We start from the raw sequence: 14,784 nt of genomic DNA, 5'->3' as shown, positions 1-14,784 counted from the left end.
AACTGTTTTTGTTTTGGTCATTATGTTCAGCTGTGTACTCACCAGTTTCTAATCACTCCTCACTCAGCCTGTGTATTTATGTTCCTCAGTTCAACCAGTCCAGTGTCGTGTCATTGATGTTCCTGTGATGTTGTTCCTGTCGCGTGTTCAGTTCAGTAAGCCAGCTAGTCTACCAGTCCATTAAGTTCAGCCAGCCATCCTGTCATCTTTTGTCTCCGTTTCCAATAAACCTCCTCATTCTGCACCAAGAGTCCTGCGTGTGGGTCATCTCTTCCTCGCCTCCGCACACGACCCCTGACACACCTCTCCCCTTTGATGGTTTTTGAGGCAGAGAAACAACTGAAATGAACATAAAATTAGTGCAACATTAGCATCATGTCAGTGGCTTCATAATCTGTATGTTTAGGACCATTATCGTCCTGCATTGACTAAAACTTAAGGACTGTTTGTTAACTTCAGTGAGAACTCTGACATTTCTAAAGGGAAGTTTTTTTTATATAGAAGAAAGCATTAGCAAGTTTAAAAGTTGGGGTGAGCAGTAAATAAAAAAGGTTAAACACACAGTATGGTTCTCAAACTGCTCCTCTTCCTGGAGTGACGCACAGCCTGATAACCCTCCTTCTTCTTCCTGCTCTTAAACACAGCAGCTCCTCTCTGTCCACATGTTTCCTCGTTCCCTCCACTTCAGATCTTCACTTTGAACATTGGTGTAACCAACATGTGGTGACATGTAGGATCTGATAGGCTCCATGTACTGAAGATTTTGTTGAGATCAGAGCTCAGACTAGTCTCAGTTATACGGAAGAGAAACTCACACAGTCACTGACACTGAGAGGAGAAATGGCAGAGAAAGGAGTTCAGCTGGACCGAGAAACCTTCTCTTGTTCCATCTGTTTGGATCTACTGATAAATCCGGTGACTACAACCTGTGGACACAGCTACTGCATGAACTGTATTGAAACCCACTTTGACGAAGAGGACAAGAAGGGAATCCACAGCTGCCCTCAGTGCAGGAAGACTTTCATACCGAGGCCTGTCCTGGAGAAAAACACCATGTTAGCAGAGTTGGTGGAGGAGCTGAAGAAGACTGGACTCCAAGCTGCTCCAGCTGATCACTGCTATGCTGGACCTGAAGATGTGGCCTGTGATGTCTGCACTGGGAGGAAGCTGAAAGCCATCAAGTCATGTTTATCTTGTCCAGCCTCTTACTGTGAGAAACACCTCCAACCTCACTATGATGCAGCTCCATTAAAGAAACACAAGCTGGTGGCCCCCTCCAAGAAGCTCCAGGAGAACATCTGCTCTCGTCATGATGAGGTGATGAAGATTTTCTGTCGTACTGATCAGCAGAGTATCTGTTATCTCTGCACAATGGATGAACATAAAGGCCATGAAACAGTCCCAGCTGCAGCAGAAAGGACTGAGAAGCAGAAGGAGCTCGAGGTGAGACGACTAAACATCCAGCAGAGAATCCAGGAGCGAGAGAAAGATGTGAAGCTGCTTCAACAGGAGGTGGAGGCCATCAATGGCTCTGCTGATAAAGCAGTGGAGGACAGTGAGAAGATGTTCACTGAGCTGATCCGTCTCATCCAGAAAAGAAGCTCTGATATGAAGCAGCAGGTCAGATCCCAGCAGGAAACTGAAGTGAGTCGAGTCAAAGAGCTTCAGGAGAAGCTGGAGCAGGAGATCGCTGAGCTGAAGAGGAAAGACGGCGAGCTGGAGCAGCTCTCACACACAGAGGATCACAACCAGTTTCTACACAACTACCCCTCACTGTCAGCACTCAGTGAGTCTACACACTCATCCAGCATCAATATTCGTCCTCTGAGCTACTTTGAGGATGTGACAGCAGCTGTGTCAGAGACCAGAGATAAACTACAGGACATTCTGAGAGAGGAATGGACAAACATCTCACTGACAGTCACTGAAGAGGATGTTTTACTGTCACCACCAGAGCCAAAGACCAGAGCTGAATTCTTAAAATATTCCTGTGAAATCACACTGGATCCAAACACAGCAAACACACACCTGTTATTATCTGAGGGGAAAAGAAAAGTAAGAAGAATGAAACAACAACAGTCTTATTCTGATCATCCAGACAGATTCATTGTTTATTATCAGGTCTTGAGTAGAGAGAGTCTGACTGGACGTTGTTACTGGGAGGTGGAGTGGAGAGGGGGAGGGGTTTTAGTAGCGGTCGCATACAAGAATATCAGCAGAGCAGGGTCGGGCGATGAATGTGTTTTTGGATATAATGACAAATCTTGGACATTACGTTGTGACACAAACAGTTTTCAATTTTGGCACAACAATGTCCAAACTGCCCTCTCAGGTCCTCGGTCCTCCAGAGTAGGAGTGTACCTGGATCACAATGCAGGTATTCTGTCTTTCTACAGCGTCTCTGAAACCATGACTCTCCTCCACAGAGTCCAGACCACATTCACTCAGCCGCTCTATGCTGGACTTTGTCTTTATCCTTCTGATGGAGACACTGCAGAGTTGATTAAAGTCAAACAGAGAAGACAGGTTGATGTTGATCCCTGACCATTATATGTACTTGTGTAGTTTCTAAATGAGGCTTTACATTTTATAAGCTGAGAAGTTCAGTGGTCCATTGATGTGTGAAAATAATATTGCACTGATTCAAACTGTACTTACATTTATATACCTTACATCAATATAAATCTGAATTTGTTCTTATGGCTGATAATCATGTGAGTTTAAATTATACTACTCTTCATATTCAGCATGTTTGAAGTCTTTCATCAGTCTGGTTAGTGGTTTTATTCTGTAGTTGCTGTAGTGGGTTGTCAAATGCAACAATATATTGGAGCTGCAGTGATTCATCAGTTAGTCAATGATTAGAGAATTGATTGTTTTATCATTATTTTAGTCACATTTAAAGCTGGTTCCAGTTTCTGAAATGTGAAGATTGTTGATTTTCTTGATCATATATGACTGTAAACTTAAAATCTTTGAGGTTTGAAGTTTTAAAATGTAACAAAAATTTGAATCCTTGATGTTTTTGATAAAACATTAATATTATTGTATCTAGAGTGATGACATGTAATGTCATTTTTCAGATGTGAAGTTTGATCACACTCGATCATTTATAAATGTAAATATAAACACTAAATGATACAGGCCTGTATATTGTGGAGGATAGACATGTTTCATTCCCCTGAGTTGTGTCTGGCAGGCAGAGCGTCTCCACAAATCTGATGCTTCTGATTTGGAGAAAATGAGCTGAGGGAGACACCTGGTGGACAATCACAGACATGACAGGAAGAAAGACTAAAGTGCAGAGTGGAGACAAACAGCTGGAAATACTTGTTGGAAAGGATTGTCATGCTTCAGAAAAACACACAGCACACACTCTAACAGTCCTTTATTTGCACTGAAGGAGACACGTGAAGAAACCAAATCACACAGTAATGAAGTGAACACATTCATAGCCAGAGTTCGAGATGATGGATAGAAATGAAAGTTGTCAAGAGTTTATTTTTAATAAGACATTCTTCAGGTTGAATAAAGACACTCAGACGGTTTGAATATAATAACATCAACGTGCACGGGTGAGGACTCTGGCGAGACCCCCACACTGAGTGCAGGCAACAGTTCTTTATTTATAGGTTACATCGCGTATGCAAGTACATCACATTTCCTCTTTTACAAGTTCCTCTAAACCAATGGTTGTGTGTGTGGGAGTGTGTGAGTCACATGTGTGTCTGGCTGCTTCCTCTAGGAAACGTGGTGCACTTTTGAACTCTTGTGGTTTGGGTGCTGCATCTGTTTCCTGTTTAACTTATTTGTGTTGTAGAGTTAAATGTCAGCTTGCAAAACAGTGGAAAAGTTCAGCAAATCTTGTGAAATATATGAACACTTCATGATATGCTTGTTAATGAAAGATAATAAAACAACGAATAAAAACACATAAAACATAAAATCTTACAACAAAAGTCATGGAGCATTTGTGCATTTTTAGGTCTGTGTCTTACAGCAGAAACAGCATTTACATGAACTCACTGGCCTTTTTCCACTGAACACTCTCTTCTTCATCACCTCATCTTCCTCTTCTGACTGCTGCGGAGCTTAAACCCTTTTTACTTCCTGGAGATGATTCATATTCACTGAAATTTCAATCATGACACAGAAACTGAGCAGCTATTCCCCATTTATTAGTCCATTTATTAGGAACCTCTGTTGATTTTATATGTAAAGGATTTTTCCTTCTGTCACTGAACCATTTAACGTTTTTCTCATCGTAATTTTGGAGAGATTTACAGCTTCAGAAACTGCTCACATCTTTTTGATATCAGATCAGAGCATCTGTCCAACCTTGGTGTTTTGATTAGAGTTAGGAATTAGGACAGAAACAGTTTGAGGCTGATACTGGTCATTGATCGCAAAAAACCTGGGGTTTATCCGCTGAGCGGTTATATTAAATTTGTCGAAATTGTGTAGGTGTTAAAATGTAAGGCCTGAGAGTCCTTGTAAATATAAGATGTCTGTGTAATATAATGTAAGAGAGTTTGGTGTGAGAGGAGGCTGTGTGTGTAAATGCAAATGAGGAGGCGGTGAAATGCTTAGAGTATTAGCGGCTGTATAAACACGGTTGCAAATATTGTCACATGCTTGTAATTAAGACGCTGATTTTGCTGATTATAACATTACAAATAAAGTTTTGATTGATTACAGTGAATGTTTGATGTTTGGCTGGGTTTTGATATGCATTTGTTACAGTGAGTATGAATAAATGATTAAATACAGTGAATTTTCTTGAGGGTGTGTGTGTTTCTAGGGATAATTACTACTGGTTTTATACATTCATATTGAGGAGCGGATGATTGTGGCTGAGTGTGTGGATAGATAACATGAAGATGGCTTTGCAGCCGCTGGGTGTGAGTAGCTGTGTGTGTGTAACAGGAATTCTGCATGCCCATAAAAGGCAACTGCCTGACTGTGTGAAGTATGCACCCAGAGAGAGAGAGAGTGAAATCTAGGCAGATGAAGCGAATGGATGTTTTCAGAAAAGAAATACTAATTGAATGTTTTAGTGTGTTGATACAGGTGGATTTCTCTCAACCTGGAAACCTGGGTACAACGGCAAAAGGATAGATTAACAGAATTGGGACGACAGACAGGCCAAGATTTGGCTCAGAATTTTACAGCTTGACCTCACACTTTGTCCCCACCCTGAGAAGAAGCTTAAAGGACATCTTCTCCTTCAGTTATCGGTTACCATCACTGGAAATTTTCAGGCAAGTTTTTGGCTAAATTGTTGTTGGCACCATGTGTCCCTGAATCTCACAAGCAAGCTCTAACTCCTGGCTGAAGACAAGGAATGCTGTTATTTAAGGTGGGAAATCAAAATTTGGGAAACAAAATAAAAACACACACACACAACCAGAGAAATGTATGAGACAGGCATGTGTTAGAGAAATGCCTTGTTTGAGAAAAAGTTAAAATAACCCACCTACAAACGCACACACGCAATGAAAAAAACAGCTTACATTCATGAACACAGCAAGGTTAAAGCAGCGAAACTTAACATATACCTGTTGTTAAATGATAAAGTTTATCCATTACTAACAAATAAACTCTCTGGGTTGCAGGACAACAACTTAACTTCAAAAATAAAGAGACTGGTATGACCAACCAGTGATGAAACAACAAATTTAGTGGTTAGGAGTCAAATTGTGAGATGTTTTCTGCTGATTGAATCATACAAGTGATCACTGAATGAAGGAAAATTCCTTTTTGGGCTTTTAAACATGATCTTAAGAATTTCAACATGTACCTGTGTTGTCCTGTCAACTTGGTGGGTTATGAGTTGATTATATGGTGAGAAAAAACAAAAAAAGGGGGAGAGAAGGCTGTTTCTCCCCTCTCTGAATAACACAGCCAAAACAACATCATTTTCCTGTTCGTTTGTTTTTGTTTTGTTTTGTTTTTTTTTTTGTTTTTGTTTTTTTTTTCTCTTTATGTTTAATTACAAGCTGCTTTGCCGGCCCTGAAAGCCGAGGCTGACCTGGACTCCTGCTCTCCCCTCTACCATCTTTGACGTGACCCTGACCAAATGCTGCAGCAGCTGGACCCATAACAGCAACCTGAAAATGTCAACAGTGCTGCAGGAAAGCGATCTCATGCAGCAGAGACGGAGAGCGTTAAATCCAAGGCCCGTTTCACTACACAGGGGAAAGTTCCAGACAGCTTCAGCTGACAGAGCTGTGACGGGACGCCCATTAAGCCCGGATGAAAAGTGAGGCAGAGCAACAGGATGCTGTGCTTGACAACTCTGCATTAACACTGTGCAGGACAGTGATGGACCAACATGGATGATCGGGCAGCAAAAAAGGCGTTCCAGAGACAGGATGGTAAATGGAAAGCGCTTTCACTAGCCCCACCTAAGAACCCCAAAGCACTTTACATACCCAGTCATCCACCCATTCACACACTGGTGGAGGCAAGCTACAGTTGTAGCCACAGCTGCCCTGGGGCAGACTGACAGAAGCGAGGCTGCCATATCGCACCATCGGCCCTTCTGGCCAACACCAGTAGGCGGTAGGTGAAGTGTCTTGCCCAAGGACACAACGACCGAGACTGTCCGAGCCGGGGCTCGAACCGGCAACCTTCCGATTACAAGGCGGACTCCAAACTCTTGAGCCACGATCGCCCACAATCGCCCAGGAGGAGCAACTGAGGTCGGAAGGCACCTTAAAACGGACAAAAACACATAAGGAGATGCAGGTTTCACCTGCGATGAACATGGACACTGGAGAAAAGGATTGCCTCATTTGGGGCCAGAACCAGGACAGACTGAACTTTGAACAGCAGCAAGGGTGGCAAACAGACTGAAATGGAGGAGGGCAGGACCCCAGGGCACGCTTCAGGCCGTGGTTTACCCAGAACACTAGAACAGGAAAGTGATGAACACAAACACACACATCTACATACAGTGACTCAGAATGAAAAGAAATACACACATGAACACATGTGCACTCGTTGATTGAGTGAGAAATGACACACACACGCACCTAAATCAAAATGCTGATTCAATTCACTGAGAAGTGATCCACACACATACACATGCACACGCTGATGCAATGAAGAATGCTTTGCTAACAAATGCTTATGCTGATATGCAAAATGCTGCACACAAACATCCAAATACAGAATTTGTTATAAGAAGCCATTGATTACTTATTGGTTAACTGTGTTTCATGTCACCCAGAGGGCATTTGTGTAGATTTAAGGGACAAGGTCTAAAACAGTTTGGTTATGAAAACAATGTCTGTGCGTGATGTCTGTTTATGGCTCAAGGCCTCGACTGAATTGTTTACTGTGCTTCACACAGCCTGATGAGGAACAGTGGCACAGAGTGAAAAGGATGAATTATTGGTGTGAGTTTTATTTCGGAGCGCCACATTTTCTGTGATTCTGGTGGATAAACAATAACATAGTGAGGAGGCTCAAGGTATTGCTTGAGATCTAATCTGGGCCTCTGGAATCCATCCTGTCCTCCCTTTCAGAGGAAGCAAAAGTACAGACTTTTTTTATACTTAAGTACAGATACCTGTGTTAAACGCTATTGCAGTAAAAGTACCAAAGCAACTTCTTTTCTTAAGTAAATGTGAAAAAGTACAGGCTCTGAAATGTATTCAAAGTAAGAAAGCAAAATGGAAAATTCTACTAATCTTTTTTGTAATTGAACCTTGTTCTATTTTAATACTATAATCAAATGATAGTAGTACATGAGAATACAAATCTAAATTCAAATTCTATTAAATGTACTGTTGAGTCAGGGCAGCATGGTGGTTAGCACTGTTGCCTCACAGCAAGAAGGTCCTGAGTTCAATTTGACCATCAGGCTGGGGTCTTTCTGTGTTGAGTTTGCATGTTCTCCCTGTGTTTCCATGGGTACTCCAGCTTCCTTCCAAAGACATCCACCTTTACAGCTGTCTTGGGTTAATTGCAGTTTCTTCATTCTTATACTTATTTAAAATTTATTTTTTGAGTTTTATTTTAAACTGGTTTATATCATTACTGACCTTTATTTTTTCATTTAACTCATTCCAGAATTTAACTTCGCTAGTGAAATAGACATTTTTTTTCATGTTGTTCTTACTCTTTGTATTTTTAAATTCCACTTCCCTCAAAAATTATACCTCCCTTCCCTCTCTAAGAACCATTTACTTATTTCGATTGGGAGCATCCCTTTCCTTGCCTTATATATTATTTGCACTGTTTTAAACTTCACCAGATCCTGGAATTTTATAGCTTGCGTGTGTTTGTGTGAGCCCTATACTCCTCCTGATTTATTAATCTAATAGCGCTTTTCTGCATTATGATAATAGTCTAGGGTGACCATATTTTGATTTCCAAAAAAGAGGACACTTAGCGCAGTCATGAAGAACTTGCTTAAAGAAACATATTTAACATATTTAAATGATGCCTTCTCTGTGCGGTTAATGAATTATGAAATAAAATATGTCATATGGGCTTTTACAAGTCAACAAGTGCAAAAAAAACAAACAAACTTAAAAACCTCTGGAATTAAATAATGGTACAGAAATAATGCCTCATCTGCATAAGAAAAATTACCAGTACTGGGTCGGTATGAGGGCTGGACTGGGACAAAAAATTGACCAGGGCATTTGAGACTGGCCCACCAGATATTATAGGAAAAGCCATAAAGCCTTTGAATGAAAACAAACGCTGTTGTGACAGTGATGTGCACTGTCTTGTTGGTATATGTATGATTTCTATACATTTTACATCAGATGGAAACTTTGGTTGTAAGATTCAGGAAATTATTTATTAAAAGCGAGACATTTTAAATGAGAATAAGAAAGAAAAGTATTTCTTTGAGCCCCCCTTTCTCTGTTAAAAGATTTCAGTCTGTAGATGTGCAAAGCTGGTAGAGACATACCCTAAAAGACTGGCAGCTGTAATTGCAGCAAAAGGTGGTTCTACAAAGTATTGACTCAGGGGGCTGAATAATTACGCACACCCCACTTTACAGTTATTTATTTGTAAATAATGTTTGGAATCATGTATGATTTTCGTTCCACTTCTCACGTGTACACCACTTTGTATTGGTCTGTCACGTGGAATTCCAATAAAATTGATTCATGTTTGTGGCTGTAATGTGACAAAATGTGGAAAAGTTCAAGGGGGCCGAATACTTTTGCAAGCCACTGTATTTATCATACTTATACAGACACACCATTTCATGAGTTTATGCCATTTATACAAACAAATATTATTGCTTTGACAACTGATTCTTTGATGTTGGGTGATGGGTCACATTTGCATAACTAGGAGGGTCTCACTATAGGCAGCAGACATACTAAAAAGATATTGATAATGAGTAAGAAGATTTCAAGTAGATTACGACTGGAACAAAAACAACTGACAGTTTACCAACATCCTCAAAAAACACATCAAAGCAGTACCTTGGTTGATCAGCGTATATCTGCTTTTTTCATGCACACAGCACACTGTTGGGTCAATGGCCTTGTAAATTCCATCAATGCAGGACTTCCTGTTATGGATGGAGAATTTTCTGTGTGTATGTGCACTTTACAATCCATACAGATCCACTCCTCTTGTATGCAGTCTTTGCTTTAAAATTCAGTTCACTTCAATTCAAATTTATTTATATAGCGCCAAATCACAACAGTCGCCTCAAGGCGCTTTATATTACACAGTAGATCGTACTGCTGACCAGAAGTCAATTAGGTACTCAGCCATACTACGTCAGTCGTATATGACCTCCACCTTTGTGGGGGAGCAGGGGTGAGGTGAGGTGAGGGGGGTGGGTGGTCATGCCTCCAGGACTGGCGCGCACACATGCACGCTCATGCATGTGTGTTCACTCATCCGAAAATGTGGCACTTCTGCCCCCACAGCGCACGCTCTGTCTCCTCCTAGTGACAGAGAGTGTACTCCGAAGCGTGCGGTCGCTGGATGTGGCTGTGTCCCAATCCAGCGACCGCACGCTTCAGAGTACGCGCAGTTCGCGTACTACGTACGTCGCGTCAGAGGCGGAGGCAGACATTTGAAACACCCGGGGCTTAGCCCTAACGGGTAGTATGCATGTGGGATTTTTTTTCTTTTTTTGGGGGGGGGGGGTTAGAAATGACTGAAAGATTAATTGCCTCTGTTTTGAGTTTTGTTCAAAAAAGAATGACTTCATATATTGAAAAATATATATCACATATGCAGGACACCTTAAACTAGTTTTTTAATTAAGCAGCAAGGCAGAACAAAGTCTGGGCTGTATCAAGACACGAGTACTGAACCCCAATTCAACCAGACCCAGAACAGATCTGGAATTAAAACAGGAGCACAACAGTTCAAAATCAGGACTACTTAGGACTTAACCAAGACAGAACCAGAATCAAAACTAGATGATAGTAGCACTAAAAATCATCATAGACCTGCACTACACTTATTTTTTAATTCTACCAAAGTCCACTATTTAGATTCAGAAAAGTTTATATAATTATTTAGCCTTGTTGTGCAAACAAGCCTGCATAACTTAATAAATATAGAATTTAAAAAATAACAAACCTAAAAAGAAACACTAGGTACGAGATACATGAGTACCTATGATACGGTGATACTTTTGGTAAACAACCATTTGATTAACATGTGTGTCTCACCTGCTCTTGTTCCATCTCTGTTCTGTCCTCATTCTCCATCTCCCTCTCTCTCCCTCTCTGTTCCTCTCTCTCCCTCTCTGTGCTGACAATCATCAAATATACAGTGGAAACCAGATATTTAAACACTCTTCAGATTGTAACATCAAATCAGACTAAATGTTTATTTTATTTACATTGATAAATATAAAAACATATTTGTTAACTTTAAGAGTAAAGAGAGAAACTATCTGTATTTCTTAATTGTAAATGGCACCAAATTGTATTCAAACTTGAGCCACACTTATGGAGCTCCACAATTCTTTTCCTGGTGTTTTGTTGACATCTCTTGATTTTCCCATGTCAAAGAAACAGGCTCTGTGTTTTGCCTTATATGCATCCACAGGTGTGCCACCAATTTACTCACATGGACTCTACTAACCTATCAGAAGCTTCTTCAGCTCAGAATGGAATCGTCTGGAGTTTTCTTATTAATTAACAATAAACTTAGTGTATATGTACTCATAAATTTGATGAAAGTGATAAGAAATAGACAGTTCTGTCTCTCTTTATTCTGACATTTAACTAATTCAAAAGATATTTCAATATTTATTTATCTAAAACAAAACAAGTTTACTCTAAATTGATGTTTAACAGTAAAAAAAAATGTTCTTGTGTTTTCCATAAAGTGTATGTAAACATCTGGTTTCAACTGTGAATAAACTGCTGTGTGTCGAAATTCCTCTTGTTTTGCATAGAAATATACTGAACAACATACAAAGCATAATATATAAAATAACATCTACCAGAGTTTTTTCTTTGAAAGAAGCTCCTTATGTCCATTCTTGTATATCAGTACATTACTGAAACACTATTTAGCCGTGGAGGGTAACAACTGAAAATATGAAATAAACATACATGTAAGCTAAGACTCTCTAAAGAAACAGCATTGTTGTTGTTCTGCTTTTCATTTCGCCATTTGTTGATTCACTCGAAGAGCAAGTAACGTAATATGGGTCACGTGATCAGTTTAATATCAATCTTTCGTAATTCACTGTCATATTTACATTATTTTGTACAGTACGAATGATTTGCTTTGGTACCTGGTCGAACTTCACTTCTCTGTCTGCCTGGCTGCGTTTCTCCAACAGCGCACTCGGAGGCAGCAGCTATCCCCGCCCCCTCACTCAGTCGCTGTGTCTGAGCTCGGATCATACCAATATTAGGGGGGATTTGCGCCCAGTCGTAAATTCCCACAGTGTGCACCAGGGGCGATTTTAGCCCAGTTTTGAATGAATCAAAGCACCCCCAAAGATTTCTTACTTTTTTTTGACAATATTTGCTGTTTGTGTGACACACTACTAAAAATATAAAAAGCATACAGTACTTGGTTGAGACGGAAGATTTTAACAACAAAAGTATAGATAACCCCCCCCTCCCAAAATGGTTTGTTCCAGCTCGCCCCCACTCTGGCTCTGGGGTCGTTGCTGCCAGAGCGATGGTAGCTGAGACGCAGCGGAGCGGAGGTGGAGTGCCTGGATTAAAACAGGACATATTAGCAGCATTTAACCTTCAGTTACTCTTTATGTAGTTAGATAGGAGTCATGTTTCTTTTTAGCTGAAAAACCTTACACTAGGTAACCTGCAGTGTGAAAACACTTTTGCTGTAACAAAACAAATTTCCCACCTGTGGGACTAATAAAGGCCATCTTATCTTATCTTATCTTAAAACGTGTTTTCCAACGATGTTTGCTACCCTACAATCCGTCCTACTCTGTAGTAAATTCAGCGACATTTGACCGTCCTGTTGCTCCCACTGAAATGTATACAGCCTATTTAAAATCTAAAACTTAAAATTGTCCGTAGCTTCTGTTGTTACCACTGTCCTGTTTGAAATGGATACTAACTAGCTAACTGACTGGATGCCCATTAACCTTATAACTCCTGTTGTGTGTGTGTGTGTGTGTGTGTGTGTGTGTGTGTGTGTGTGTTGTTTGTGTACAGAGAGACAGCCAGGTTCATAATGGATATAAGGAAGTTTTTTCAAAAACAGGAGCCACATTCAGGTAAAAGTGTAAAATCAAATGATCCGTCAATAAAGGATAATGTTGGATCAGTGTTTCAATATTTTATATCTTTTATTAGATGTTCATGTGGTTTGGTCATTTGCCTTTTGGTTGAAAGTACACTGAGAGAGGACTTTTCGTTAGTGATCTTAATAATTATTTTTTTCATATTAATGTAATTTTTCATCTAATTGAATACAATCTATTTGTGTATGATTGTCAGTCCAAAGAGGGAGAGAGGAAAGAGGGGAACGTGAGGAGAAAGTACAAGGTCAGGAAGAACCAGGTAAGAAAACAGACAGGGAACAGTGACAGGCAAAACAGAAACTGTTAAACTGACGAAGAGAAAAAACCTGATTTTACTCACACAGTCTGGAAGTTGTGTCCTCCCTATATTAAAGCTGCTATACAGAATCTGCAAAACAACCTGGGTTGAAACATTTTTGACCCTCTTTAACAACATTCCAACATAACATTATCATTGATTGGGGAGATTAAAATTAATGATATATTTTTATGTGGTTCAGCCACAACTCTGCTAAAACCTCAGCCAGTAATAGGTAGGCCAACTTTTGGACTGTCCAGTTGTCTGTATGACTTATGCGGCAGAGAAACACTTATCAGTGTTTCTCAAACTTTTTACAGTGTGTACCACCTGAGAAAAATGTCAAGCTCTCCCAAGTATCACTATGAAAGCATGAAACTCAAAAATCTTACAACACAAAATTAGTATTATTAAATTAGTTAAATTAGTATCTGCAGTAAAGATTTTTTCATACATTGTATACATTCTACCACAGGCAAAGTTGCCTCCATTTTTATAATTTTTTTTATTAATATTTTGTAATAATTTATTCTGTTTGGGGAGTGTTTTTTAATGTATCTGTATTATATTATACATACACATTAAAAGTGAATCTCTGTCCAAAACATGCACTCAGTTTACTTCTTACTCACTATGAGCATCATTTAAATAACCTTTATCAGATTTGATGGTTTTGTTACAGACTTCTCAAAAAGTGTTGTGTTTTTTTCACAAAATGTGGGGTTAAATTGTGTTAAAATGTACAAAACGGTGATGTCATGTTTTGTGACGAGGACCCAGGCACAGAGAGACTTGATGAATTTAAGAATCTTATGATTTAATAAAGAAATTTGCAGACTTGCACAGAGATGGTAAAATTATGATGACTGATAGCGGAGATGAAGACAACAGACGATGAGGACAGGGAGGAACAGGGGTTTAAATGCACCAAGGAGACAGTCAGAGGGAACTCGGGACAACTGGAGACATTTAAGGATGCAGGGACTGACAGAGACGGGGAAGAAGTCTCATCGTGACGTGTAAAGTTTATCTTGCCTGGCTGGGCAGCTCTCTGGGGGCTCAGCACCCCGAAAGCTCTGATCCTAGAATCGCCCCTGGTGTGCACTATGTGCTTCGAATATTGTGTGAAGTTTTTGTTTTATACAGTTGTCAGCCAGGTACCACAGTGAGATGACTTTAGTTTCATGAACAACATTAGCTAATTATTATTTACTAACTAATCTTGAAATGACTGTTCAGTACAGAAATGAAGCCCAACTATCATGTTTTACAGTCCTGTGGTCTCAACTAATCAAAGTGATGTCATGACAAAAATGAATGAACAACAACACATTTTTTCTCCTTCATTTCTGTCACACAAAGCTGTATGAAACATTTCTCGCGGTTAGTATCATGGTTGCTAGGCAACCTGAACAGCGCGACGAAGGCTAGACCGTCCCATTTCACAAGCCTCGCACTTCCGCACTTCCCGTACTTGTAGTACGCACCGTACGTAGTACGCGTAGTGTGCGTACTTCAAGCGTGCAGACCCTGAATTGGGACACAGCCCATGATTCACATTTTACATTAACACCATCCTCACACATGGTTTATATATGGCCACTAGAGGGAGATGTTGGACTTTAAACACTAACATGGATACAAGCAGATCATTAGTGATGATAGTGCAGGAATATCATACGGAGCATCCGCATCTCCTAATAAACTTAACATTCAACCTCAAAATTTCTTATTGCTTTTTTCTTTC

The 14,784-nt window shown here is 40.0% G+C and overlaps 1 protein-coding gene across 1 annotated transcript; it reads left to right on the top strand.

Moving 5' to 3' along the window:
• Positions 1-800: 800 nt before the first annotated feature.
• Positions 801-2,544, top strand: LOC120434291 (tripartite motif-containing protein 16-like). Its single transcript, XM_039602085.1, has one exon. The coding sequence runs from the start codon at positions 841-843 to the stop codon at positions 2,542-2,544; it is 1,704 nt and encodes a 567-aa protein (XP_039458019.1). The 5' UTR covers positions 801-840.
• Positions 2,545-14,784: the final 12,240 nt, after the last annotated feature.

The sequence above is a fragment of the Oreochromis aureus genome, linkage group 3, assembly GCF_013358895.1.
Source record: "Oreochromis aureus strain Israel breed Guangdong linkage group 3, ZZ_aureus, whole genome shotgun sequence".
NCBI lineage: Eukaryota > Metazoa > Chordata > Actinopteri > Cichliformes > Cichlidae > Oreochromis > Oreochromis aureus.
This window is presented reverse-complemented; position numbering and strand designations above follow the sequence as displayed.

Coding starts and splice junctions, on each gene's coding strand:
- LOC120434291 (XM_039602085.1), top strand. CDS start 841: ATGGCAGAGAAAGGAGTTCAGCTGGACCGAGAAACCTTCTCTTGTTCC.